This window comes from Xylona heveae (assembly GCF_001619985.1).
Source record: "Xylona heveae TC161 unplaced genomic scaffold L228scaffold_12, whole genome shotgun sequence".
Taxonomy (NCBI): Eukaryota; Fungi; Ascomycota; class Xylonomycetes; order Xylonales; family Xylonaceae; genus Xylona; species Xylona heveae.
In genome coordinates this window covers 505,065-530,155 of record NW_017264204.1, presented here as the reverse complement: position 1 = coordinate 530,155, position 25,091 = coordinate 505,065, and the positions used below count along the sequence as shown (strand labels likewise).

Here is a 25,091-nt window from a genome sequence, read left to right as displayed (position 1 = left end):
AACCCCACCCCATTGCTCCTCCGATACAGTTTCCAATATTGTGCTGCACCTCCAATATAGTTCGCAACAATGTCGACATTTACGCTCCGCGACCCTCCTAACGATGTATACTTCCCTTGTCTCCCTTCTTCTTTTATCCCCCTTCTGTTACTCTTTTGCGTCCTTTGTTTTACCTGCCCTTGGTGTATTTCCCTTGTGTTATCTCCCCTGTTTCCAATCCAAACACCCAGCCCCAACCCCCGTAGCATATTCAATACCTTCAGTACCTTCAGTACCTTCAATACTAACCCATATCACACCCAGCTCACCACGATTCTCTCCATCGAAAACAAGCTGCAGCTACCCAGCTTCACATCGGACACGGCGTTTGAGCTCGGGAGTCTGATCCGGTCACGGCTGCGCGAGTCGTTTGCGCGGCCCGCCATTGTGAGCATCACGCACGCCAACAGCGACCAGCTGCTTTTTCACGCCGTGTCGAAGCCGGGACCAGCGGGGCCAGGAACAGTAGTGGGAGGTGCTGGCACAGTAGGAACCGCGCCCGACAACGACATCTGGGCAGCGCGCAAGCGGCGGACCGTGCTCCGGTTCGGTACGTCGACGTGGTATATGCGCGCGAAATGCGGGACGGAGGAAGCGTTTAAGGCGAAATTTGCGCTGGGCGAGCGGGCGGGCGACTATGCGATTCATGGCGGCGGGTTTCCTGTGAGGGTGCGCGGCGTGGAGGGGCTGGTGGGCGTGATTGTGGTGAGTGGGCTCAAGATGGAGGAGGATCATCAGGTGATAGTGCAGTGTTTGGAGGAGTATTTGGGGGAGTCGGCAGTCTAGGGTACGGAAGGGGGGTCGAGGGTCGAGGGTATTGAAAGGAGGGTCATGGTAGGTTTAGCAGAGAATAAAGGGTTGAATGTGGCTGTGAATATATTCTTTGGAACAACGGGCCTGTTCACTCTCATAAGGTGGCATTGGATTGGACCAAGATTGTGTGGAATGGCTTAGACTCGCAGAATAGACGTTATAGATTATGTTTCATGTTTCGAGTGCGTATCAAAGGTTTCATCATCTCATGATATTTCAATCTGTCTGAGAATCTGGAAAAGAAGCTGAGAAGATCATTAAAGTGAAACGAATGCTGGAGAGTGTCTTCTCGTCTGACAAAAATGGATAAACGCAAAGGGGTATTCTGGATCTTCAAAGCACATAAGATCAAGGCAGAAGTATAGCTGAGAATCGAGTCGCAGAGCAGCAAGTAGCTAAAATCAAAAGAGTTTGTCGATGAGCTGCATGGTGTGCAAAAGAAAAACGAAATCAGTTGGACAAGGTGTATTCGATAGACCAGTTCGTGGTTCACGCCTGTCCAGTGCCATGATCGAATCCCACAAAGTCTGAATGAGGGTGATCGGAAGCTTGTTAGAGAATTTGTGCTCAAAATCTTGTTTGAGGCTGTGATGCTTGGGGCTGCGAATTACGCGTAGGAGCTGGATACGAATCTCCATCATCTCGATAGAGACTGTCACCATCATCATCGTTATTGTGAGATGGTATATCCTGCGCGCCGCGCATTGTGGTATGCACCATGGCTGACACCTGACGCTGTGGTGTTGGCCCAATCGGCCGCGGGCCAAGGTGACGAGGGGTTTGATCTTGCTTAGAGGGCTCCAGTGGCTGTTGAAGCCCCGAATAGGTGTAATTCTCGACAGTAGCATCGTCGCTAAATGGATTCATATTCCTTTGAGGCATATTGGAACTGGCCGCCGGAACGTAGCTGCTTGTCAACCCAGCTCCGTCAGGGGCCGGAACTGAGTTGGCCCAGGGGTTCGCACTGTTGGTATAAGTCGAAGCAGAGAGGTCCTGCTGCGACGTGCCCTTGATATCGATGAGTGGAGCACTACCGCGATTTTCTGTTTTGGTCGTTTCATCGACTGCTGCCGCGGCCGGGCGTGGAGGCAAGAACGGTGTGGCCGTGGCAGGAGGTGGTGTTGGGGTAGGCGTGTTCACCTGGGACCCTTGAGCTTTTCGTGCATTGAGAACCGCTCTTTGATGCTTGGAGATGGCAAGCGACAGCTGCTCATTGGTCTCAATCAAGGTGAGCATGGTGTCGTCGTCAGGTGCTGGATCGGACGCATTGATAAATGCCGCAATGGACCGCGACGCAGACTGACAGCGGGTGCTAAATTCGAGGACGAGCTCGTTTGTCATGATTTCGCTGGTCGGTGTTGATGCAGTAAGTTGCAAAAGCAGCTTGGCCGAGGTTTTGGCCTCTTCGATTCTCTCCGCGAGCTCCCCCGGCGGCGGTAGGCCTCGTGGTGAGCGACGAGAGCCTGTCTGGCTGGAAGAGCCATTGGAGGCAAATGGAGGCGCGTTAAGTATTCGTTGACCTGGCTACAATGGAGAAGATTCGCCGTCAGCAGTGTTCCCCTAAGCATTCGCAGCCAGAGGCCATTGGGAATCACACACCGTTCGTTTCACTTGCCAGTTTTCTGGGTGTGCTTTCTCTTTTCTCCACAGTTCTATTATCGGCCGAAATGTCTCATCTTGACCATACCTGGATTCCAAATAATCGAGCACTTCACAGAGGAACTGGTGCACGCTAGTGTGCTTGCAATGCCTAAGGGTCCACTGGATAGCTTGCTGGAACTTGGAATCGAAACCTCTTGCGAAAGCAGGCCCAGGGTTCTCCGATAATATTCTAATGAGCATGATGGCATTATATTGTGACTGCGACCTTGACGCATCCTTGACGAGGACCTTGCGAATCACGTAGGCGGCCTCCTTTGCTGCTGTCGGACTGGCCGAGGCAGCTTCGACGATGACGGGGAGGAACAGAATTTCTTCATCCTGACAGGCATATACTTTAGCTTCATTGACGTGGACAATGGTTGAAAGGTGTTCGACTTCGTCAAATGCAACTCCAGGGGCATGCGCATACCTGCTTGGCGTTTGAGTCACAGAACGAGCGAACGTTCTTGACAACATCGCCTTCGGGGCTACCAGGACTGGAGCGAGAGCCTATGTCTTGGCTTCCCCTTTTTTTGAATGATTCCTTGAGTTTCTGCATGACTTCTAGAGTATTAAGCAACCCTGAGGGACGTCTTTATTGCCTCGGAGGAAGTTCCGTTAAGCTTGCGGTGTAATTGTAAGTTAAGCAGAGGCTCTATTTGGATAAGAAAAGATGGTGTTTCCCGTCGAGGTTCCTATCATGGATATGGGGGTCCACTTCAGCTTCCAGGAGAAAGTGACAAGCTATCGAATTTTGTCATCCATGAGCTGGTCATGCCTTTCATGATTGATACGAGTTTGCTGCCTGGACTCACTTGTGGACTATTTGAGAGCTAAACAAGGGGAGCAATAACCCCGGATCGGACACTGCGAGATTGTCGTTATTTCGCAGCCCCCACTGCATCCACCGACCATAACCGAGAAAGGGCTCAGTTCAGTTTGGAAGATTCAGGGTCCAAAACAACGTGAAATCACCAGCCTTATGTTGTTATTATTGTTCAGCAAGGTATCTGCTTTCAGTGAGCCTTTGTACTAAGATGACTGGTCCATCTACTTATATAGTTCTCGGGTGCTTGGAATCTTATATACCTCAAAGATCAACCCTTGTGGTTTGCTGACCATGAATATTCGGGAGCATCCGATATGCAATCCTGGGCGACACATGGCTGACTTCTGCCAAGCACATTGGTGCTGGCTCTCTCAGCACAGCCTCACTCCGCATTTTGTTCTTTTTCATTCGCCACTCTGTTCCAGCAGTTCAAGTCTGCCACAGAGCCGCGTAGTGCATGGTCATCGTAACGCGTAGGTGGTTGACGTGTCTCGAAATAAGGTTCTCATATTGAAATTGAATGCTAAGTTATTCTGGGGTTACGACGAGCCTCAAAGGGGAATATAATTTTTCTTGCAACTGTCCAACACATCTTTGCACTTCTGATCTTGCATTTTACGTTAGTTTTATTTTCTTTATATATTTTTTATTAATCGACATTGTCAAAAATTTGCCGATCGAACAGTAATATATCTGCCATTATCGTTCCCATAGTAAAAGATAAAGTACCACGAAAAGGGTTTAAATGTAAATTCATTGAATGTCGATCTTGACTGCTCCCTTGGCAGATTATTCCTACATAGTCACGCCCTATGTAGTGTCTGATCAGCAGAGCTTGGATGGACGGTTTCTCGCCATCACTAGGAAAAGCAGTTGCATCCGATGTTCTAGGCGGAGAAGTGGGGACTAATCCGTTAGCAGAGTTTGTGGGCCGTGGAGAGATGGCCGTAAGAGGATAGTTTTGAAAATGTGTTTAGAATCCCGAGAATATCCCGCCAAGGACGAACCTCTGTCAGTTATAAATTGCGGACCGCCCCGGAGAGGCTGCCTGCTGTAGAACATTCCAAAGATTTCAAAACAAAATTGAACACCAAAAGAAAAAAGAAAAACAAAGAGCATCAGAAGCATCAGACCCGCAGGCATTGCAAAAGAATATCATGACGGTCACAAAAAGTACTCCACTGCAAGTGCGGCTTGCCACGGCCAAAGACATTGATGGCATGGTCGACGTTTTCTTCCGCTCCTTCACTGTGCCATTCTTCCGGACATTATTCCCACCTACGCCGGCAACAAGAGAATGGCTAACCGGCACTTTTCGAGAAATGATGCAGCACGACCGTGACCCTCGATTTCTGGTGGTGGAAGACGTTGAAAATGGGCGAATGGCGGCATTCGCTAAATGGGTCCCTCCCGGCACCCGTCACACGCATTGGCTGTCTTTTAAAGACTTCCCTGGCTTTGATGTCCCATTATGCGACCTCTTCTTTGACGGTATGCATCAGAATCGCGAAGAACTGATGGGTGATCGTCCTCATTGGTGTAAGTCTTATCATTTTATTTGTTATTGTTTTTGTGTTTCCCCATTCTGCTCCTTTTCTTAATATCGACTTCGACACCTATAAATATAAAAACACATGCTGACAGGGGGTCACCACGTGACATACAGTTCTGGAACTTCTAGCAACAGCTGAAGATTATCAAGGCAAGGGCGCGGGATCAAAACTCTTGCGATACGGCCTTGACCGTGCCGACGAGGCGGGTGTGGAGGCTTACGTGGACGCAAGCCTCGAGGGTTTGCCCATTTACCAGCGTTACGGCTGGATCGTGCGCAATTCTCTTACCATGCCCGCCCCGCATGATTATACTCTGAACTTCTGCGTTCGTCCACGCCGGGCTGGACCTGGCGCAGAGCAGATCTCATAGTCCTTTATTTCAAAAGTCTAACAAAGACAAGATGACTAGATGATAGAAGGTTTTGGCATGCTCACGCTGCATTGGAAACACATATAGATTGGATTTAGTATCGACTGTATATATGGTAACGTTTAACATTTTGAAAGCAATATCAAACTTAATACTTTGGCTTATTCTATCTTTTTGTCCTTCTGACTAAGTTTTTTTCACGTGGCGCTGCTTTGTTTGTTCAATTTATACACAGTCTGCATCTTTTCGACTGCCCACGGGATACATCTCTATACGACTATCAATTTTGCAAATGCAATGCCGGCAAAAGATGATCCTTACAATATACTCTCAACATTCCAGATATCGCTCGAAATTTGGAGAATACAAAAATTCAACTCTTTCTAGTTCTGACCCGCATTTTCTTCGCAGAGCCTGCGACGCATACTAGCCTGTATCCGGCGAACCGTCAACAGACCACCTCACCACAATAACGCAGCAAACATATAATTCAATTATCGAATAAACACCATATCTGTCCTTTCCCAGGACCTTCTGCGACGTTCAAATTCTGTCCTTTGATCCCCCATTGCTGTTTCAAGTCAAATGTTTCAAATGATTCCATAACGGCCTGGACTAGCATATCCCTTTGCCACGCCTTTAACGGCATTCTTCTTTTCTTCTTCTTCTCTTCTGCTCTTCTTCTCTCCTTCTTCTACATCTTTTCCCCCTTGTATTTTCACCTTTTATCAAAAACCATTTCCTCCCAATCTCTACCATTCTAAAAGTTTGCAAAACAATATATACCCCACCAGAACCATCAGACACAGTCAAACAGTCAAACAGTCAAACCAAAATAAGCTATCCCAGTTCTCTTCAATTATCCTCCTCATCTTCTTCACTTACTACGCACATATCAGAGTATTTTCTTGAGCCGCAACCATCTGCGCAGGGAATGAAGCTGCCGATGAGAAGAACCACCCGTCTCCGCACAGCGGCACTTTGCAATATCCTGGCTTTTCTTGCCTCCGCGCATACAATTACAGCCGCGCCTCCACCTGCTGCCCCGTCTGCCATGGTAGACAACTTTAACCATCCTCATCCTCATCCTCATTCTCATCCTCATCATCAGCAGCAGCAGCAGCAGCAGCAGCAGCATTCCTCATTCTCATCTCCTTCCGCATTCATGACATCCTCTTCCCCTTCCTCTTCTTCGTTGGTAGTGGTAGCTACACCGCAACCTCCACCAAGTCCGCCCGGTTCGCCGCCTCCGAATTTCCCGCCCCCGTCTCCACCCCCGACGCCCCCGCCGTCTCACCAGCGGCCACAACGGGTGCCTACGCAAGAGGACGTACTGCTTTTCCTGGGAAAGACGTTTGACGAGCGCTCCTCAAGCGTATTTGAGTTTGAGTTTGACTTTGACCCTAACTCCGAGTCGAAATCCAAATCCAAGACCATGTCCAACACGTCCTTGAAGCCAAAGCCAAAGCCACATATTCCCCGGCAACTCGTGGTGCCGAATGTGATGATACCCGACCTTGCAGGAAATCCGACACGGCCAGAGTCAGAGTCATCCGCTGCTTTGCGCACATTGGCTTCTACGTCCATAGTAGTACCTGCTGCGCCAGCAATAACAGAAGCGAAAGCAACGACAGCATCAACAACAAAAAGGACAAAATCAGGATGCACATCGACATTAATACAATTTCCTCATTTCGGCATGCTGGGCGCTGGATATCGAGGTCTCGCCAGTCACACTGACAACCACATCCACGACCACACTTCCGACCACACCCCAAACAACACTCCCAACCACAACCACGGAAGCAAGGGCAAGGGTAAGGGAAATGCAACTGGAACCAACACGACGAAAAGCGGAGCAAAAAGTACAAAAACGAGTACAACATACCTATCTACTACGACGACAACAAGATCGGTAGATTGCGGAGGGTGTTCTGAAATTGCGATTCTTCAACTAGGAGGTGTAGGACCGGTCATTGTACCCGCCCTGACGCCCGTGTGGGATGATGATGATGATGTTACCGTTACTCTGCCGGTGGAGACTATTACGATGACAGCTTGTGCTGCATGATATATATATATATATATATATTCCAATCGCGTACGGGGATGCATCAAAAATAAAGGGAAAAATTTTTTTTTTTAAAAGACTTTATAGTTTATAGAAGTCGTGTATAGAATTACGGCGACTTGGACAGTCCATTCTAAATATACCTAGTATTGACAACTCGCAAGTACTCGCACGGTGTGCCAGATTCTGCAACTAACGCAGAAGGTTTAAGATTAGTACACAAGGTACCTAGATCAATGAGCCAGGGTCTGCTCGCGAATACGTGAAGTCAACGCTCCGTCCAGAAATGCTGTGATGAATTTGGAAAAAAGGCAAATATAAAATAGAATAAAAGACGGACTTTGCTGGCCCTGTCAGTTCAGGGAATAGACACACACACCCAACTCCATCGCGATGCTTCTGAGATGTTAAAAAAGGCAAATATGATAAAACGACGAGACCAAAGCGGAGAAAGTACTCTGTGAGGTACTGGTGCAACTCAGTCTTCAGTGGCATCCTCGTCCTCATCGTCGACAATCTCCTCGACAATGAGATTAGCGCTCGGCCCAACGCGGGCGCGAATGGTACCTCCCTCTGAAATATCATACACGGTACGGGGCATGGGCGAGACAAGCTTAAAGCCAAATTCGTGTCGGTAGCTTGCATCTGGTTTCTCTTCCGTCTCGTCAGGTGCGCCTTGAAGAACGTCATAGCATTCAACAAACGCATAGAGTTCTTCGATAGTTGCGTCAGAGCTAAACTTTCTAATGACCCGATCTCCAGAGGGCATGCGAATGCTGATTCGCGCGACATCCTTCGCGTTGGCCGCTGGCTCTGGCGGAATTGTTTTGGCCCGATGCTGCCGCCACAGTTGCACATTTCGCGCCTTCCTTTCTTCTGCTTCTGCCTTCTCCCTAGCTTCGCGCTCAGCACGCTCCCTGGCAGCCTCAGCTTCGCGTCTTTGTCTTGCACGTTCCCGGTCTTGGGCGAGCGATCGTTCATAAGCAGAATTTTGCTCCTCGCGGAGATTCCGGGCGGCCTGTTGTTCGGCGCGAGTAGCACGGGCCTGGTTCAGCGCCTGTGAATGCTGAGAGATGGCTTCCCGGAGTTTGGCAACAAATGCAGTAGGCGGCGTTGGTCCAGTGATGCGAGCAATGATTGACATGGCGGTTGAGGACAGTTGGGGTGTATGTGAAATCAAGGCTGCAAAAGGGAACTTTGTGCAGTTGAGCGCAGCAGAGACTTGGTACGGCTCCGAATCTTGGACTGACCCGCCCCAGAGGATGATATTGTTCCGTGGATCGTTTATATATTCGACGACCTCAGGCGCCAGAAGAGTGTTTCGAACGAATGAAGCTGTTTCGTCATGCTCTGGTGACAGAAGAATAACCAGCAAGAATTTGAGGTCTTTCTTTGCCATGTCGAATGACTGTGCGTAGCCATTTTCAACAAAGGGCAAGCTATGAGCTCCATATTCCTCCTCAAACTCCCGAGCGAACCGAGCAGCCGTGTCCCGCGCATTGAGTGGTCGCCGGCCTGTTGTATCCCGAAGTCGAGCTGGTTGTGTAGTCGCTGGCGATAAACGGGAAAGCAACCTCGGCAGAAATGGGAAGAGGTATCCAAAGAGACCAAAGGAGGTGGATATGAAGCGATAAAGGAGACTGAACGGCGCGAAGAGCAAGGAAAGAAACACTGGTGGTCGATAAGACACTTGGCTCTCGGGTTGAGGTACAATTCGCGGAGCTGGATCAAGACCATGGGGTACTGCAGATCGAGGAAAGGAGCCCGAGCCATTGATTAATGTTTCTCGTGCCGTATGCTGCTGAGGGGAAGCTGCAATCGCCTCCTCGACGGGATCGGCGGACTCGCCATCAAAGAACTTGGCAATGGCAATCTGCGGGCGAGGTAAAGAAGTGGTCAGTTGTAAGGTTATCTGATATGTCACAAGTAAGACTCACCTGTACGTTCCATTGCGAGCGCTGCAATATAGGAATGGCAGCTTCCACCTCCTGGTCCGTTACTGACGTAAACTGCTGTAATGCCAGCTGCTGATCCTCATTGAGCTGAGCAATATCGAATTCTGTCCCCGCCATCGCGGGAAAGGCTTACTTATACAGAATCAAGTGAGCGCAGCGATGAGTTGAAGGTGCAAATGCCGCCTCACGTGTAATGAAGTGCAGCCGTGAATTGACAGATATGAGGTCAAGGTCGGACTCCCAATTGTCGGAGCTATTGGAGCCGGTATGGAACTTGCCGATGGACCGTGTAGTGGGAGACTCCCGTGGGAACGTGGGCCGCGTTCTTAGCCTTCATGCGACCCGCCGTACGCGGCTGTCATATTGCCTTTTGTTCCCCTCCATCTCTCGCCGATCGAATTGTTGCAATCCTCTAGCCCGCTGTAATTCATCGCCTGCCCGTGTCGACATTCTACTTTGGAGCCTAGCTTGACTTGAGGAAGCAGGGGCCGTAGCGTCTCTACAGGCGCATCGGGGATTCCTATCGATGTAACGAGGCTCCACTGGAGAATGCTTCAAGACCGTGAGATAGTAATCGTGCAGTATGCTTATATCTTCCCCTTTGGCCACGATATCGTATCATGTTGACCAACATGTGTCATTGTAGTTTCCATGGAGTCGCTTAGTCGATAATTTAGATTCCGGAGGATATGGCAGCATCGATCCGGGCGTCTTCTGGGGACTCCCGGGGCCCGCAACACTCACCCCGACCCAAGGGACGCGGTACGTTCGATTTTCATTGCAATAACTGTACCACAATTGGCAAAAGTCTGCCGCAAAAGAGACGCGCCATGCGAGTTGTCTTTGAGCTGCATCCGACAATCTTTGGTTCCGCACAGAATGGCTGATCAAAGGGGAATCTGATGTATAGATGCTAAGGATACCTTATGCCGCAATGTGACCATTTATGGGCATTGCCGATATGAAGATAAAGGTATTGCACTGTCGAGTCAGGATGAATGGATCAGAAATGCTGATATGGTCTTGAGGCTGCGCTTTTAACCATGACCCTGCGAAACTTCAAGGAATGCCGTCCCAAGTTGATAGGTTCGTTTCTCTATGGACTTTTCGTTCGCCAGATTTCGTTGCCTGACTCGATATTTCTTCAATAGTTTGAAAAGGAGATTGAATGTAGAATCGCCAACTTTCACGCCCTCTTCACTCGCCAACAATGGCGGATTTGCCAAAAGCACAACTATTTCACCCAAGGCGGCAAGTGCTGCGCCATTCACCCCGAAAGGAGCAGCTGCAAGTTAGTGTTGCCCATATTACTACATTTAAGCTCCGCATCCAGGTTCTGATAAAATAAGAAGGCATAATTACGCCTACAATCAATCCAGAACCGGTTCCTGCTGCTCCAGAATGGAGCGTACCCGATATTCCGGAGTTCGTCCCGCAATCCTACGATACCATGCAAATGGTGAGTAATCATTGTTGCTTGTGCTTCTCTTGAAGCACCCAATGTTTTAAATGCCACCCCTTTCGCCTCTTCCCAATGGCTCCTTCCCATCATGGCACCTTGTCACCTTCCAATCATACTTGCAGTTGTCCAGCGGCTAGTGTGCTTCTCCCGAGTTGCGTGAGGGGTTGAGTGAGCTGTTTGACAAAATGTATCCGAAAATCAAGCTCAACCCCCTCATATTGACCCCAAAAGCTTGTTCGTCTGCAGTTCACGCCAAACTTTGCGATTGCCTTATGGTTGGGCGAAGAGGGCGAAGCGCTGGCCCGGGCAGACGAGCCCGCCAGATGCATTACTCTCCGTATAGGACGGAGAATCATGCCTGGGCTACGCCTGGATTCTATCCTTGCGCTCCAAATGCAAATTTTTGTGGCCAGTTTCGCCCGAACGCCCCGCCTTTTTACCCGCGCAGGCAACCATCGCAGCCTTTTCATGTATATCCTCGACCTTGGCTAATACCTTCTCCTCCGTATCAGGGCGATGGAAAAGCGGTCGTTAACCCATATGATCCTTTTGTTACTTCGACGACTCCTATACCAGAGATCGCCGCCGCTACGCCACATCCTGCTCAGATCAATCCTTATGCCCCAGATGTCGCGAATATGGGAGGGACTGCTTTCTTTCAGGCCCCAGCTACCTTTACTCAACCGGTGAGTTTAGTTTGAATGGATCAACAGAGGCCAACTATATCTGACAGTCATAGCTTCAATATCATTTATACGCTCCCCTAGGACCCCATCGGGAAAATCTTCTGGCGTATCAGAGAACCGCACACGACTTTTTCATATCTGATAACCTAAGGGAAGAACTGCAGCGAAAGTCTGAGGCATCTCACCAATTATTACCCAGTAAGTATAACTCTGGCGCATCGAATTGCTTTCATTGTGTTTAACCGAGTATGATAGACTCCACGCTGCCCCAGCTTGAGCACTTCCATTCTCTTGTACCCTTAGACACAACTAATCAGAAGAGTGCTACCATTTTTGGATATCCCAGTTGGGTCTATAAGGCAAATTCCAGTAAAGACGGGAATCTTTACGCGTTGAGGCGACTTGAAGGTAATCATCCAAACGAAAACAAATGGTCGAAGCTGACACCTGAATTCAGGTTATCGCCTGACGAACGAGAAGGCAATTCGCTCCGTGCAAGCATGGAAAAGGGTCAATAATGGAAATGTAGTCACTTTGCATGACGCTTTTACGACCCGCGTGTTTGGTGATAGCTCATTGGTTTTCGTGACGGATTATCATCCACTGTCCAAAACCCTTGCCGAACACCATTTTGGATCTCCACAAAGATTTCAGGGACGCGTTGCCGCAGCCCATGTGCCAGAGCAGATCTTATGGAGCTACATTGTCCAAATCGCAAACGCATTAAAGGCGATACACGGGACAGGACTTGCGGCGAGACTACTAGACCCGAGCAAGATTCTATTAACATCAAAGAATAGGATACGACTCAATGCTTGCGGCGTGCTTGACGTTGTACAGTTCGGCTCTCAGGTGCCGATACAAGATCTTCAAAGAGAAGATCTGGCCCAACTCGGCCGTCTTTTACTCTGCCTTGCCTCCAACAATCCAGCTGCACTTCATACTATGCCGAAAGCGCTCGAATACATTTCTAGGTCATACAGTCCGACGCTCAAGGACTGTGTCTTCTGGCTCCTCGACACTTCACCGAATCAGCCTAAAGATTTAGATCGCCTTTTCAATGGTCTAACGAGCAAATTTGTGGCCGCTTATGACAATTCGCTTCATTTCAGTGATCATCTGACCTCTGAACTCAACCGCGAGCTTGAAAACGCGCGCATCTTGCGCCTGATGATGAAGTTGAATTTTATCAATGAACGACCAGAATTTGAACACGACCGACAATGGTCAGAGACCGGCGATCGGTATTACCTTAAGCTTTTTCGAGACTATGTCTTTCACCAGGTCGATGCACAAGGAAATCCAGCTGTCGACCTAGCGCATGTTTTGGCATGCTTGAACAAATTAGACGCCGGCATTGATGAGAAGATCAGCTTGATAAGTCGTGATGAGCAAAATTGCTTCATTGTCAGCTACAAGGAACTCAAGCGAGGCGTGGAAGCAGCTTTCCAAGATCTACTAAAGGCGGGGAGAAGAGGCCCATGAAGGGTTAATGAAAGAAGGATAAGGGGTCCCACAATGGGAGGTTAATGACTGGTTTGGGTTTGGATTTAATATGCCGCACGCTACTAATCTTGGTTGGATTGCACGAATACCCTTTGGATGCCGGCAAAATTCTGGCCAAGTTTCCTCGAATCGTATGCGGGTTCGCGAAGAGTAGCAGCTATCTTGTCTGTTATGGGGAAGGCAAGGTTCCAATGCACACGCGGCATAGATCTTGCATGATAAGTATTCCATAGAAACGCGAGATGAAATGAAAATGATTATTGTTCTTCAAGTCTGGCGTTTAATTCCCTAGAATGGACTAAATCGCCACGCCGTTTTCTCCCAACCCCATCTGTATTCAAAATATGTCATCTACAGTTTAATTAGGTCCCCTTGTTGATGTTGTCTCCTCACTGTTTCCGTGAATCGGACCAAATAGTAATTTTTTTTTACAGTGCTGCATGGGGTATTCCTGAATCGATCCTCATAATGAAGCCTTAAACCCTTTAAGTTTCTCATCCACTATCCGTGCCACCATCTTCTCCAGGATTGGAATGTCACTACTTCCCGGCTTACTCTCAAAATAGCCCGCGACACTCTTCTCCACATATTTGCCCACCATGTCAACTTCCACATTGACTAAGTCTCCTGGCTTTTTGCTCGCCATCACCACGCGTTCCTGCGTGTATGCGATCAACATTACTTCCCACCAACCGTCCTCGCCATCAACCACTTTTGTCACAGTCAAGCTCGCACCATCCAGCGTGACGTAGCCTTTTTCCACTACGTATCGCAGGATAGATTTATCCCGGGGCTGCAATCGAAAAGTAAGCGCGTTGCCATCCGGTGTGACGGCCAAAATGGTTGCAACTGTGTCGACATGGCCTTGTACGAAATGACCTCCCATGCGGGTAGATGCCGAGACTGCTCTTTCGAGATTGACGCGCGATCCCTCTTTCAGGGAGCCAAGATTTGTCCTACGGAGTGTCTCAGGAGCAACGCCGACCTTGAAGGTGGATTTGTCAAAGGTGGTGACGGTTAGGCATGTTCCTACAGATTGATAAGCGGATAGCCATTGCGCAGAGATTGGGCAGTCGGGTGACGAAGCCGATTCTCTCTTTAAGAGTTTAACTCACCATTGACGCTGATACTATCACCGAGATGGGCGTCGACAAGGATATCCTCAGCCTCAGATATGGTCAATGATGTTCCACCACCTCCACCCTCGGATTTGTCGAGAGAGTCGAGTTTGGAAACGGCTGCATTGGGGTGATTGATTAGCTAAATTTGGCATTACGGTAACTTCTCTACATACTACCCAAAATCTCCACAATTCCGGTAAACATATTGAATGTTATCGAAAGACAATCAAACCAGAGGGGACGCAAGGTGTGACTCGACAGTATTAAGTGATCAGCGTCGTCCAAGGGTCCCCGCCGTCCGATGTTGAACTAACCACTTTGGTAAGAGGGCCCCGCTAAGAACTAACCTCGGCTTCCGACGTCAGCGGAATCTGTGGGTAAGGGTCTTAACCGATCTCTACCCCAGCTTTAGCCATATTCTAGTCGTTCATGTATGCCCTCTGGTGCCCTAACATGAAGCAAGAGTCCTGCTCTTTCTCGAAAAAATAATGATAAATCTGCTGAATCATATACCTCACGGGCCTGTTTGGTCAATTGCAAGATGCGCGAAGCTCAATGGTTGGAAGAGCTGCACACAGAGATCGTTCTCCAGCGCTCTTCTGTCCTCAGAAAGCTTGCCGTTGGCGGGGCTGCGGGTATTGGACATGACAAGAGTTTTAGCTGGTGTATGATTCATGGAAACTCTGTAGATTAGATTTGTGCCTTGTCTTGCTAACTCGAGTTGCAGCCCTACTGCACACAAATCCTTGGAGATCTGGGGTATGCACTATGAAGCCCTGTGTATGGACCACCTTGGAGGTCGGCGGTCGTCTGGTTTTCCAGGATAGAGCGCTGATTTTGTTTTAGTGCTGAGGTGATCAAAATTGAGCACCCCATTCGTGGAGACGATACGAGGGCTTGGGGACCGCCATATGCCGAGCATATAAGAGGCGATGCAGTTGAAGGGCCGGGGGAGAGTGCATATTTCCTTTCGGTATGTCATCTCTTAAACCGCTATACCTTTTTTTGAAACGAGAAAGTGGTCTAATACTTTTTTTTTTTTTTTTTTTTTTGGAAAGGTGAATCGGAATAAAAAGTCTTTAGGGCTCTCCTTTGCCCATCCTTCAGGAGTAGATATTCTGCACCAGCTTGCGAAAGAGTGCGATGTGCTAGTCGAGAATTATCTCCCCGGGACATTGAAGAAATATGGGATGGACTATGAGACATTGCACAAGATAAACCCGAGCCTAACCTATGCCAGTATCACCGGATATGGACAAACGGGCCCATATAGGATGAGAGCGGGCTACGATGTCATGGTGGAAGCGTACGTGCACGCATTGAAGGCGAAAACCCTTGTCACAATACTAACATTGTGTATCAGTGAAATGGGATTAATGCACATTACGGGGTCTAGAGATGGGCCACCTGTAAAGGTTGGCGTTGCTGTTACCGATCTGACCACTGGTTTATACACTTCAAACTCCATTTTGGCAGCACTGTTAGGCCGGATCAGGACCGGAAAGGGCCAGCATATTGATGTTGCTCTAAGTGACTGCCAGGTAGCGACATTGTCAAATCTTGCAAGCTCAGCATTGATTAGTGGGAAAAAGGATTCTGGGAGATGGGGAACGGCGCACCGTAAGTATTCGTATATTGTGGAAGCGCAATTTGATGTCTAATATTTTGGCAGCGTCTATTGTCCCTTATCGAGCATTCAAAACTGCGGACGGTGATATCCTTTTGGGCGGAGGCAACGATAAGCTTTATGGCATTTTGTGCGATAAGATTAAACGACCCGAATGGAAAGCAGATGAGCGTTTTACCACGAACGCTATGCGGGTGAAGAACCGGGATATGTTGGAGCAGATGATTGAAGTAGAAACTAAAAAGAAAACTACAGCCGAATGGCTCAACATCTTAGAGGGCAGCGGCATGCCATACGCGGCTATAAATGACATACAAGGTACTCTTAACCACGATCATGGTAAGTCAACACTGGCAAAACAGCTTGCATACTTTTACTCCTCATAGTGCTGAACATAGTACAGTCCTGGCTCGGAATATGGTTGTTGAAGTGGAACATCCCACATGTGGACCGATGAAGCTTGTCAATACGCCAGTCAAATTTTCTGATTCCGACCCATCGATACGATCGCCACCGCCAACACTTGGTCAGCATACGGATGAGATTTTGCGGGATGTGATCGGCATGAGCGAAAGTGATATTCACGACCTCCGAGAAGAGGGTGTCGTTGCATGAGTTGATCTGAGGACTGCATTTGGGGATGAATTTCCTGATTCGTGCGATACTCCACTTTAAAAGAGTTATGTGAAACGCCAATACATCAGGACGAATTATGACTAGACAAAAATTGGGATTTCAATGGACATTTTCATGCCGAATAAAAAATCGACCCATGTTTGCCTGGGAAGATAGAGTTGTCTAATATTGCAGAGGCCACAGTCATCCTATATAAGTTTTACACTATACAGAGAGTACGACTTCCGTGAATGGACATTGCAACCATTCATCATGCTCATTACTCGCTGCAATTATTATGCTATCAACCCAGAAAAATATCTCGAATTCATCTCTCGTGAATTTCTCGATTCACGCTCAGCTGAGTATCTCCTATCATCTCCCTCATCGCCATTCAACTATCGTATAAAAGGGCAGCCCGGTGCTCACCCAGATGAGGCGCAGAATTTCAAATACAACCATTTTCCTGATAGAACTTGAACAGTATCATGTCTCTTTCACCTTGTTGAACATAATGGAACGAGTCTGAAATATTTCGCTATAAGAAGCTTTCAGAGTTTACAACACACTTTGCCTGGTTCAGAACTGCATTGATGGAGATCACGAGGATCTTCTACATCACTTTTCCAAAGAGCAAAACGGGCATCATTTGGAGGCGAGGAATGCCTAACGATTTTGCATTTACAGACTAATCCCCTCACGCACTGCATGGTGAAATTTCACTTACTGTGGAACATATAAAATACTTTGCAGAATGCAATGACACGGGTCAGCCTATTGCACACGCTTGGGTGTTTCGGCGTGGCTTCTCAGGAGACCAAAGGTCCATACACCTATGAACTGAAAACATTTCAAAGCTTTAATACAGCGTATAAAGGTTTCTTGCCCAAAGATGGGCTTGTGCGTTTCACGAGCTATGAGGGCCTATGAGGGCCGATTATCTTTTCCCCATCCAGCCCTCCTCAAAGTCCACGAAGCGGTGGCAACCATTCTACACGCTTCTGGCGAGCCGAAACATTCGAGAAAATCCTCAGAGACCTCGAGGAGGGGGATGCGGCCGTTATGGGAAGCCTGGCCGCAGACGGGAGTACAAGTACCAGCGACATCCTTTCCGTGAGCCGACTCGCTGTCCTGGCCTCGACCACTGGGAACAGCGTAGACCATCAGCCTGTGGAGACACAGCCCCATGAAAGCAGGTCAAAATTTATGAGAGAAAATACAAGCCTTAAGGAGAACAGAGCAGCGTAAACGCTTGACTTTAGATATGTATCCTTAAAGGATTTTACAATGGCTCTCACGACTAATCGCCATCTCGCATTTGAGTAACTTTCAGTCAATGATGGCTGTTAGATTACTATTTACCCAAGAGGACGCAAGAAATCGCTTCACTCGCTTTCAGCTTAGACTGTCGAGCCTGCTGAAACAGGACACTACTGCCATACCTTCCATGGACCACCTTCCATGGATCAGTTGCAAGCTATGATAAGCCGCTGTGGTCGGCAGTTATGAGTTTCCAGTGGGACCTGCCAGACCAGCAGGAAGTGACTCATCTGGCACACAGAGAACTCGGTTCCCCCCAAAAGACGTCGGATGCTTTGTGCCTTCAACCGATGCATCTCAGGGCATAGAAGTCCGAGAGAAGGACCAAATACATTGAAGCGTGTAACGTTTCACAGATCGTCTTCGAGTCAAACCCACTACTCTGGATGCTGCCATCCTTAGGCAGAACATCGATGCTTACCTGCGATCATAGCAAAGTTATACATGACAGACCACGATGTCCAGCACATGAAGGACTGGGGCAAGCACTTCCAAAAATGCACAACGGTTACCTTCGGTGAGAATACATACAATTTCCAACAGACCAACCTCTTTCAGTATCTAGATGATGCAGAGTACAAGCACGTTGCCGCGGTATTGAGCAACCCAGAAACAAATGGGGTTGTTCTTCCCAACATACAAGACTATAGCAAAGGATATCAGGCAGGATGGTGCGATGGCGTCTCAGTTGGTCCGACAGGTTGTCATGTGGCTTGATGATGCGTGGGCTCGCGAAAACAACAATTGGGCAAAGTCGACAGATGGCACACTGAAGAGCTCTCCCATGTGGAACGGATTGGCTTGAGGATGGACGTCAACGGGGTAGAAGAACGGCGTCGAGCGCTTGAAAAGTGTTTCCGGGACGCTCTGGGTAAATCCCTAGTTGCCCCAGAAGCGTCAAGATACGCCGTTGAAGATGCAAAACGGCATAGTGATTCTTCTTGTTCGTTCATGCCTTAATTTTCGAACAGATTGAGCAAGAAATTAATGTATATATTTCATTTCTTCACGTTGCTGTAAAGTATTATTATAGCATCGTAGTGTAATAGGAGATCCACGCATAAAGATGTTAGAGCTTCAGTATGGAATGACCCCCATTGAAATCTTCGCCGTGTAAGTTGACACTGCGAGCAATAAGAAAAGATCTTGGAAAGAATAGACAATCGAAGAAACTGATTTCAGATAAATGGAGGAATTTCGTAAACAATAAATTCTATAGAGGACGACTTGACTTACAATGGCAAGGCTGAGGCTGACTAATCAGGACGCAACATATGAAGCATGAATCCAACGACACATGATATGATAACTAGATAGTCCAATCCATTTTAGAGCAGCCCTGAGGGAATTTTTCTCAAATAATCAAATAATCTGAATCGCGAATATCTGAACGTCTGTAGCTCAAAGTTTCGATCAATTCGCAAAGGCTGGCTGCTGCGCTTCTAGACCTCCGCAAAGGATGGAACCGCCAGCTCAATCAGCTCAAGCTCTTTCAGCTAGCCAGCAGCAGCAAGAACAGCAATTAGAGACGCAGAAATCGCATCCGGGAAACAGTAGAATTGCGACAACAGAAGGCAATGTATCAACGGACCATATTGGTTCCGATTCATCACCTTTGTCGAAATCAGCAGCAACAACATCCCTCTTGGACTTTTCCGGAGCGCGATTTCCGCAATTATCAGCGTCCACTACTGAAATTCTCAAGCGCATGAAGGAAAATCCTGCGGCTATGCAAGGATGGGAGGCTGCAAGAGAACAGGTGCTAAAGCGCATGGTTACAAGTCACAATATGCCCACACCACCATTAAATACGTCATCACGAGGCGGGCGTGGACGGGGTAGAGGACGGTCCACGGGCAGTCCAGCCGCACGAGGTACTATCAAAGTTGAGACGCCTACAAGTGTGAAACTATCAGAATCAACGACGGTTACACCTTCGTCAGCGGGAAGAGGCCGAGGCAGAGGCCGAGGAGGAGGATCATCAGCAAGCCGTGGCAGCGGAGCCAGAAGGAGAGGAGCGAAAAGAAAAAGCGCACCGCATGATTCAGGAAATGACAGTGATGTACGTGCTATGTTTGTCCCTTTGTGGGTGAATCACTTTTTATGCTTGGTCGGATTGTTTCGTCACCTTATTGCAATCAACTCCCTTGTTTGCTGTCACTCATTCCTGCTGCCCACTTTCTCAAAAGCAGCGCAAGGTCAAAGTAAGGACACTTGCTGACGGATAGTATCTGCATTCAGGGATCTGATATTTCAGACTATACACCACTTCCCACCAAGACGAAATCTGGACGACACATTCATCGACCAACACCTTTCACACCTGCCTTGGCTACTCCTACGAACCCAAACTCCATGCGCGGACGGCGCGGATACAAGCGCGCCCCTGAAGCCACCGTATGCAAAATATGTCTGCGCGGACCAAGCCCCGCATCCAACATGATTGTCTTCTGCGATGGTTGCAACGCTTCGTATCATCAATTCTGTCATGGGCCCCCGATTCCCGCAGAAGTCGTGCGTATTCCTGAACGAGAATGGTTCTGCATCACTTGCACCGCTCCGAAGGAGAAGGAGAAGGAGAAGAACAAGAAGAGGAAGCAGGAACATGCGTCTGAACCTGTAGTGCTAGCCAAAACTTCCTCACTAACTTCTATCCCTGCTAATGCGGGACACCGCGTGAGTGGCGACGGCCTTACAGCTGAGCAGGTACGTAAGATCTCTATGATCTCTATTCCAAGCCGCCTCCCTCAAAAAATCCAAAAGATCCTCTTAAGATCCGATCACTAATTACCCGAGTTCCTCGTAATAGAAACACGCATATCTCAGTGCATTACCACATGCGCACCTCGTTGACCTCCTCCTCCACGCCATCTCTTTACATCCCTCACTCCCTGTTTTCCCTGCCCGGACAACAGGCCCTCTCAAAAGTGGTTCCGCACAAGCTGCAAAGTCCAATGGAAACAATGACGTCTCCTCTACACCCTTGACTTTGGCGCACGATTCCTCTCTATTACCATCCTTATCATCATCTTCTTCCTCTGGCCTAAATCTATTACCGTCTTCATCAACAACAATATCCTCCGCTCCTAGTTACACTGTCTCCCAATTAGCCGACAATAACAAGGACATCGACAACGACGTGGAATTAGACCTCATGGAACCGGAAGCGGAAGCAAACGCTGCTAATGATGATGTCGAGGGAGACTTACTTGACCCTCCGTACCCCAAAGCTGGCAATGGGGTTCTACTACCGCCCGAAAGCGACGACATTGCCTGGCTGATTGACGACAGTATTGGCGTGTTCAGCCACGCGTGGCGCGATGGCGAGGATGGCGAGTTTCAATCTCTTTCGCAGCCGAATCAGCCGCCTCAGCCGCCTGCGGATTCCTTGGGTGCTATTGCTACCTGAGCCCTCTTTTTTCTTCTTTCATTTCGTTTTCAAGTCATTTTGTCTTCCTTTCCCCCCTTTTTTTTTTCTTCATTTTGTTGTCTTGTTCCCCCTTTTTCTTTTCTTTTCGTCTTCCTTTTCTTCTTTTCCTCTTTTCCTCTTTCCCTCTTTCTTTCTTTCTGGTTTGTTTTTGTTTTTTTTTTTTTTTTTTTTGTTTTTTTTTGGCAGGCCATATGACGAATTACGCGGCGTTTCACATTTCACTTCACTTCACTTCACGCAAGCAAGCGTGCTCGGAAAGGGAAAGGGAAAGGGGAAAAAAAAGAGGATATGGGTGTGTAAGGTAGGTATATGGTGTTTAATGGAGTGCCATTGCGAATTTTCATCGACAAGAAGGAGCCTTTCTACTTCTTTCTGTTACTCGGTCTTTTCGGTGTGCTGTGTGGATAAATCATATATGATTATCAAAGTGCATACGGTTATAATCCACAAGGTATTCGATGTCCAAAAAAATTAAAATAAGATAGATACCTAGGTATCGAGTATCGAGTATCAAGTATCAAGTAGCAAGTATGATATCTGTGACAAAAACGCCTGACATTCCATTATTTTGGAAGAACTCCCAACCTTTAGCCTCCAAATTCAGCCTTTTGACCTTTCAACTCCGAGGGGCGCGTGAGATGAGGTTCGACGGAACCGGAAAAAAAAAGAAAGAAGAAGAAATAACAGGATAAAGACAAGATAAAAGGACAAACAAAGGACCAAATATCCGCGCCATGTGTCGATAACGCCTTTTGTTCTATGATCATCGGAAATGAAGAAAGAAACAAGAAAAGGGAAAAGAAAAAAAAGATGAATATGTGACCAATGGCAGTGGCGGGATAAAAGGTCCAATCAGTACTCTTCACCGCCATACTCGTCGTCATAATCCTCCAATGCATCGCCAATAGCTTCCTGATTGAACTCGTCCACTGCATCTTCAATATCCTCATCTTCGCCCTCACCTTCGCCTTCGTCCTCGGGTTCTTCTGCAGTCGTCGTCGGAGGGGGAGGGAAGACGGCATTAAAAGGCGGGGTGGCGGAGGGAGGTTTCGATCCAACCAATGTAGCAGCGGCGGCAGTGGCGGGACTTGCGCGAGTACTCTCGGCGCCATCTTCACTGGGGGCACCACTCGAAGTGGTCTTCTCGCCATATAACCCCTCGAGGACAGAATAGTTAATCTTCTTACTCGGGGCGCGTTTCATGAGCATATTCTTCATGGCCTCGACGGGGGTACTAGCGATACTCTCGCGACGAGACATGTCGCCCATCCGGCCCTTGCGTTTGCGTCGGCGGACAACTTTCTTGCCGCCGCCTTCGGCTTCTTCGCGCTGGCGGCGGAGCATTTTGGCCTGTTGTTGGCGGAGATAGTCTCGGTTTTCGTGGACCCAGATGCGCTCCTTGATGGCGATTTCGACGGGGGAGAGGAGACAATTAGCGACTTCGGGATCATCTGCGAATTCCTCTTCGGGGATGACTTCGCTGGAAGAGACGGCAGTTTCGGACGAAGAGGACTTCTTTTGAGCGGCGACGAGAGTGGCGGCGCGGTTCAGAGACGCAGAGTACGCGGCGGCATGCTCTTGCGTTGTGGGATCGTTGAGGAGGTGAGAAATTTCAGACTCGATTTCTTCTTCGGCCGCAATGTCCTCGGCGGTGAGCGGAGGTGGTTTGGCACGCGGCGAAGAGGCTCGTGGGCGACCGCGCTTTTTGCGCGCTGGTTCTTCGCCTTCGCCGTCACCATCTTCCTCTGCGTTCTCCTCGTTGTTTTCTTTTTCTGTTCGAGCCGATGATTCAGGGGTTGGTAATTGTTGATCGGAGGCAAGTTGAGACAGGGCGTCGGCAGTGGCAGCGAGGAGGTTGGGGTCGATAGGGATTTCGGGAATAGCGAAGCCATCTGCGTCTCGACGGACAGGCCTTTCAATGTTTGGTGCGACGGTCGACCCGCGCCGCGAGGTGGCACCGGCAGTGGTCTGCTCGCGTCCGCGGTCGTCTTCATCATCATGTCGCTTCCGCTTGCCTTTCTTCTGCTTGCCATCGCGGTTCTCGTAGAAGGATGGAGGATCATGTGCACGTTCGAGATCGATTGTTTTGAATTGTTCAACAGTAAGATTACCGCTTCCTGTCATTTTGAACTCGTCTAGACGTTTGTTGATGGTCACGTCTGTGACTTTTACGACGTAGACCACTTCTCGTACTGTTCGGCGAAAGTTGTTCATACGGGCAGCGAGAATAAGGCATGCGCCACAAATACCGGCGGGCCGACGACCAGTGACCATCCAGTCGCGGTTCATTCGTTGAACGATCCGAACAGCATCCTGTGCTACTTTCATAGTCATGGTCCCGAATTCGAGTTTACGTGCGAATCGGTAAATCAGGTCCTCGGGCTCCACGGCCGGGACATCGATTTGATTGTATTCCAGATCCTTGAGCAACGCCTTGTATATCTGACCGAGTCGAAAGACATTTATCTGCAAAAAGGGGATGGTTAGCAAACACTCAGCGAGTTGGGACGAGAACAACGCACACTTAGAACGTCTGCGAAATCCATCAACATGTAATTATTTGGTCGTTGCCTTCTGCAGGCAACGTAGATGCAAATGGCGGCTACCTGTCTTGTATTTCGACCCTGGATGAAATTTTGGCCGGCAGCAAGTTTGAATACTTGGAAAGCCTGATCCTGTGTTGATTGCGGGACGAGCAAGGCAGATGATATATTAAAGATTTCTCTTCTCCCTGTACGTAAGACTCAATCAGTACTTCGTCATCTCTTAAAGGAAAGATGAGGGATTTGTTTCGGGTCGTACCGTTTGCCTCTGTAATTTCTCTGCTATCGAGCCCTCCAGCTCTACGAAACCCTCCACCCATGCTCCTTGCATGACTCTGATCGGCACCCACATAGCTACCCTGGACGACCGCTGCACCAGCAGAGGTCTCTCCAAAAGTGACTTCGGACACAATGTTGGAATCACTGACGACAGTACCGCAAGTCGTGCAGACGCGTTTGTCGTCAATGTCTTCGAGCTGCGGATCGGGACATGACGGGTTCGGACAGGTCCGAGAATGCGACTTAGGCTGTGGACGCCTCGGCGGAGGATTTTTGATGCTGGCTAGTCTCTGGACCGGCCGCAAAGACATGATTGCTTTTTTTCAAGTCGAACGGCTTCCTACCAGGATAATTTGAGTGTCTCTCAATTCCCGAGTAAAGCCTGCCTGTGGGCAGGCACTGCTGCAATATAGCAAACCGTCACTCTCAGAGGCTTTGAAATTGACAAGCAATCAAAATTGGGATTCCAAGCACCAAGAGTTCGAATGCCAATTGAGCAAAACCGTGTAGAGCAAAACCCCGTACTTTTTGGGGGCACCGATAAGTCGCGATAGGGAAGACGCGAAAAAGGGAAATTGCGCGAGGGTGGTGATGGCATTGGCGTCTTTGGATGGTGGGGAACGAGACTCTTCTGGCTCAGTGGGATGATCCATCTCTCTTTTTCTCGCTTCCCCACCAATCATATGACCTCATTACCTCAACTGCTGTGTTCGAGTCTGACTGTCGGCTCTTGCCTCATCGCGGCATTTTCTTTTGAAAAAGCCTCAGTTGATTATTTAAATATCCACAGGGCCCCGGAAGAATCACAATGTTGGAAAAGAGTATTTAATTCTATGGCTTCTCCTCAAGAATAAAATGGAAAACCTCGAATTCCACTGATTTGGTGGTCTGGTGTGGAGATTCACATATTTGCTTTGGGCACAAGTGCAGCCCTTTTTCGATGAAACGCCTGATATACAATGAATACGAAATCTGATACAATCGTGTTACAGTATTACTCGTCTTCGACACCCAACTGCAAAGCATGCTGATGCCTAGGGGATTGGAATATCCAATTCATACTCCGTTATGCTTCATCGACGTTTGATGTTGCTGGTCCCCCTTACCCGTTCTCGCACTAACCGCATCCGTCCAGTCCTCTACTCAAAAAAGGCACGACGACTTTGCTTGACGGACTAACGTTACTCGACGGCCTGCGAGCAGAATATGAGCACAATCCTCTCAAGATAAA

General features: G+C 48.5%; 10 protein-coding genes across 10 annotated transcripts; 6 read left to right on the top strand and 4 right to left on the bottom strand.

Annotated features, from left to right (window-relative positions):
• Nucleotides 1-69: 69 nt before the first annotated feature.
• On the top strand, nt 70-825 carry L228DRAFT_271045 (hypothetical protein; the record flags this gene model as incomplete). The annotated part of the gene is made up of 2 exons (XM_018335476.1): nt 70-105; nt 304-825. 2 exons carry the CDS (start codon nt 70-72, stop codon nt 823-825), a joined length of 558 nt encoding a protein of 185 aa, XP_018185280.1.
• A 1,477-nt stretch (nt 826-2,302) lies between these two features.
• On the bottom strand, nt 2,303-3,328 carry L228DRAFT_39554 (hypothetical protein). Its single transcript, XM_018336553.1, has 3 exons — nt 3,309-3,328; nt 2,924-3,237; nt 2,303-2,832 (listed from the first exon to the last, which is right to left on the bottom strand). Exons 2-3 carry the CDS (start codon nt 3,050-3,052, stop codon nt 2,413-2,415), a joined length of 549 nt encoding a protein of 182 aa, XP_018185279.1. The 5' UTR covers nt 3,053-3,237; nt 3,309-3,328; the 3' UTR covers nt 2,303-2,412.
• A 1,151-nt stretch (nt 3,329-4,479) lies between these two features.
• L228DRAFT_241477 (acyl-CoA N-acyltransferase) lies at nt 4,480-5,245 on the top strand (the record flags this gene model as incomplete). The annotated part of the gene is made up of 2 exons (XM_018331331.1): nt 4,480-4,861; nt 4,989-5,245. The coding sequence occupies 2 exons, from the start codon at nt 4,480-4,482 to the stop codon at nt 5,243-5,245; spliced, it is 639 nt and encodes a 212-aa protein (XP_018185278.1).
• Nucleotides 5,246-6,036: 791 nt separating this feature from the next.
• Nucleotides 6,037-7,555, top strand: L228DRAFT_39417 (hypothetical protein). The gene has a single exon (XM_018336551.1). It carries the CDS (start codon nt 6,180-6,182, stop codon nt 7,314-7,316), a length of 1,137 nt encoding a protein of 378 aa, XP_018185277.1. The 5' UTR covers nt 6,037-6,179; the 3' UTR covers nt 7,317-7,555.
• Nucleotides 7,412-9,474, bottom strand: L228DRAFT_263579 (UBX-domain-containing protein). The gene is made up of 2 exons (XM_018334505.1): nt 9,254-9,474; nt 7,412-9,189 (listed from the first exon to the last, which is right to left on the bottom strand). The coding sequence occupies exons 1-2, from the start codon at nt 9,386-9,388 to the stop codon at nt 7,795-7,797; spliced, it is 1,530 nt and encodes a 509-aa protein (XP_018185276.1). The 5' UTR covers nt 9,389-9,474; the 3' UTR covers nt 7,412-7,794.
• A 156-nt stretch (nt 9,475-9,630) lies between these two features.
• Nucleotides 9,631-13,368, top strand: L228DRAFT_250792 (hypothetical protein). The gene is made up of 10 exons (XM_018333411.1): nt 9,631-9,852; nt 9,918-10,033; nt 10,182-10,244; nt 10,300-10,357; nt 10,423-10,562; nt 10,624-10,730; nt 11,246-11,419; nt 11,473-11,617; nt 11,675-11,827; nt 11,877-13,368. The coding sequence occupies exons 2-10, from the start codon at nt 9,961-9,963 to the stop codon at nt 12,902-12,904; spliced, it is 1,941 nt and encodes a 646-aa protein (XP_018185275.1). The 5' UTR covers nt 9,631-9,852; nt 9,918-9,960; the 3' UTR covers nt 12,905-13,368.
• Nucleotides 13,369-13,388: 20 nt separating this feature from the next.
• L228DRAFT_214646 (riboflavin synthase) lies at nt 13,389-14,250 on the bottom strand (the record flags this gene model as incomplete). The annotated part of the gene is made up of 3 exons (XM_018330042.1): nt 13,389-13,954; nt 14,041-14,163; nt 14,220-14,250. 3 exons carry the CDS (start codon nt 14,248-14,250, stop codon nt 13,389-13,391), a joined length of 720 nt encoding a protein of 239 aa, XP_018185274.1.
• Nucleotides 14,251-14,465: 215 nt separating this feature from the next.
• On the top strand, nt 14,466-16,646 carry L228DRAFT_224354 (CAIB/BAIF family protein). The gene is made up of 7 exons (XM_018330346.1): nt 14,466-14,711; nt 14,774-14,805; nt 14,893-15,019; nt 15,105-15,352; nt 15,410-15,666; nt 15,719-16,012; nt 16,077-16,646. The coding sequence occupies exons 1-7, from the start codon at nt 14,535-14,537 to the stop codon at nt 16,286-16,288; spliced, it is 1,347 nt and encodes a 448-aa protein (XP_018185273.1). The 5' UTR covers nt 14,466-14,534; the 3' UTR covers nt 16,289-16,646.
• A 2,286-nt stretch (nt 16,647-18,932) lies between these two features.
• On the top strand, nt 18,933-21,219 carry L228DRAFT_285654 (hypothetical protein). Its single transcript, XM_018336361.1, has 3 exons — nt 18,933-19,670; nt 19,850-20,314; nt 20,418-21,219. Exons 1-3 carry the CDS (start codon nt 19,068-19,070, stop codon nt 21,015-21,017), a joined length of 1,668 nt encoding a protein of 555 aa, XP_018185272.1. The 5' UTR covers nt 18,933-19,067; the 3' UTR covers nt 21,018-21,219.
• A 368-nt stretch (nt 21,220-21,587) lies between these two features.
• L228DRAFT_233856 (hypothetical protein) lies at nt 21,588-24,456 on the bottom strand. The gene is made up of 3 exons (XM_018330649.1): nt 23,841-24,456; nt 23,561-23,769; nt 21,588-23,504 (listed from the first exon to the last, which is right to left on the bottom strand). The coding sequence occupies exons 1-3, from the start codon at nt 24,169-24,171 to the stop codon at nt 21,891-21,893; spliced, it is 2,154 nt and encodes a 717-aa protein (XP_018185271.1). The 5' UTR covers nt 24,172-24,456; the 3' UTR covers nt 21,588-21,890.
• Between the last annotated feature and the right edge of the window lie 635 nt (nt 24,457-25,091).

Bases quoted from the DNA above. Each gene is read 5' to 3' on its own strand.
- L228DRAFT_39554 (XM_018336553.1), bottom strand. From the start codon at position 3,052: ATGCAGAAACTCAAGGAATCATTCAAAAAAAGGGGAAGCCAAGACATA. The intron at 2,833-2,923 runs GTATGCGCATGC...TATGCCTGTCAG, and splicing joins GTGACTCAAACGCCAAGCAG to GATGAAGAAATTCTGTTCCT.
- L228DRAFT_39417 (XM_018336551.1), top strand. From the start codon at position 6,180: ATGAAGCTGCCGATGAGAAGAACCACCCGTCTCCGCACAGCGGCACTT.
- L228DRAFT_263579 (XM_018334505.1), bottom strand. From the start codon at position 9,388: ATGGCGGGGACAGAATTCGATATTGCTCAGCTCAATGAGGATCAGCAG. The intron at 9,190-9,253 runs GTGAGTCTTACT...CCTCGCCCGCAG, and splicing joins GCTCGCAATGGAACGTACAG to ATTGCCATTGCCAAGTTCTT.
- L228DRAFT_250792 (XM_018333411.1), top strand. From the start codon at position 9,961: ATGGCAGCATCGATCCGGGCGTCTTCTGGGGACTCCCGGGGCCCGCAA. The intron at 10,034-10,181 runs GTACGTTCGATT...TCTGATGTATAG, and splicing joins ACCCCGACCCAAGGGACGCG to ATGCTAAGGATACCTTATGC. The intron at 11,828-11,876 runs GTAATCATCCAA...ACCTGAATTCAG, and splicing joins CGCGTTGAGGCGACTTGAAG to GTTATCGCCTGACGAACGAG.
- L228DRAFT_224354 (XM_018330346.1), top strand. From the start codon at position 14,535: ATGATAAATCTGCTGAATCATATACCTCACGGGCCTGTTTGGTCAATT. The intron at 15,353-15,409 runs GTACGTGCACGC...ATTGTGTATCAG, and splicing joins TACGATGTCATGGTGGAAGC to TGAAATGGGATTAATGCACA. The intron at 16,013-16,076 runs GTAAGTCAACAC...AACATAGTACAG, and splicing joins TACTCTTAACCACGATCATG to TCCTGGCTCGGAATATGGTT.
- L228DRAFT_285654 (XM_018336361.1), top strand. From the start codon at position 19,068: ATGGAACCGCCAGCTCAATCAGCTCAAGCTCTTTCAGCTAGCCAGCAG. The intron at 19,671-19,849 runs GTACGTGCTATG...ATCTGCATTCAG, and splicing joins ATTCAGGAAATGACAGTGAT to GGATCTGATATTTCAGACTA. The intron at 20,315-20,417 runs GTACGTAAGATC...TCCTCGTAATAG, and splicing joins ACGGCCTTACAGCTGAGCAG to AAACACGCATATCTCAGTGC.
- L228DRAFT_233856 (XM_018330649.1), bottom strand. From the start codon at position 24,171: ATGTCTTTGCGGCCGGTCCAGAGACTAGCCAGCATCAAAAATCCTCCG. The intron at 23,770-23,840 runs GTACGACCCGAA...TCTTACGTACAG, and splicing joins AGAAATTACAGAGGCAAACG to GGAGAAGAGAAATCTTTAAT. The intron at 23,505-23,560 runs GTGCGTTGTTCT...CCCTTTTTGCAG, and splicing joins ATTTCGCAGACGTTCTAAGT to ATAAATGTCTTTCGACTCGG.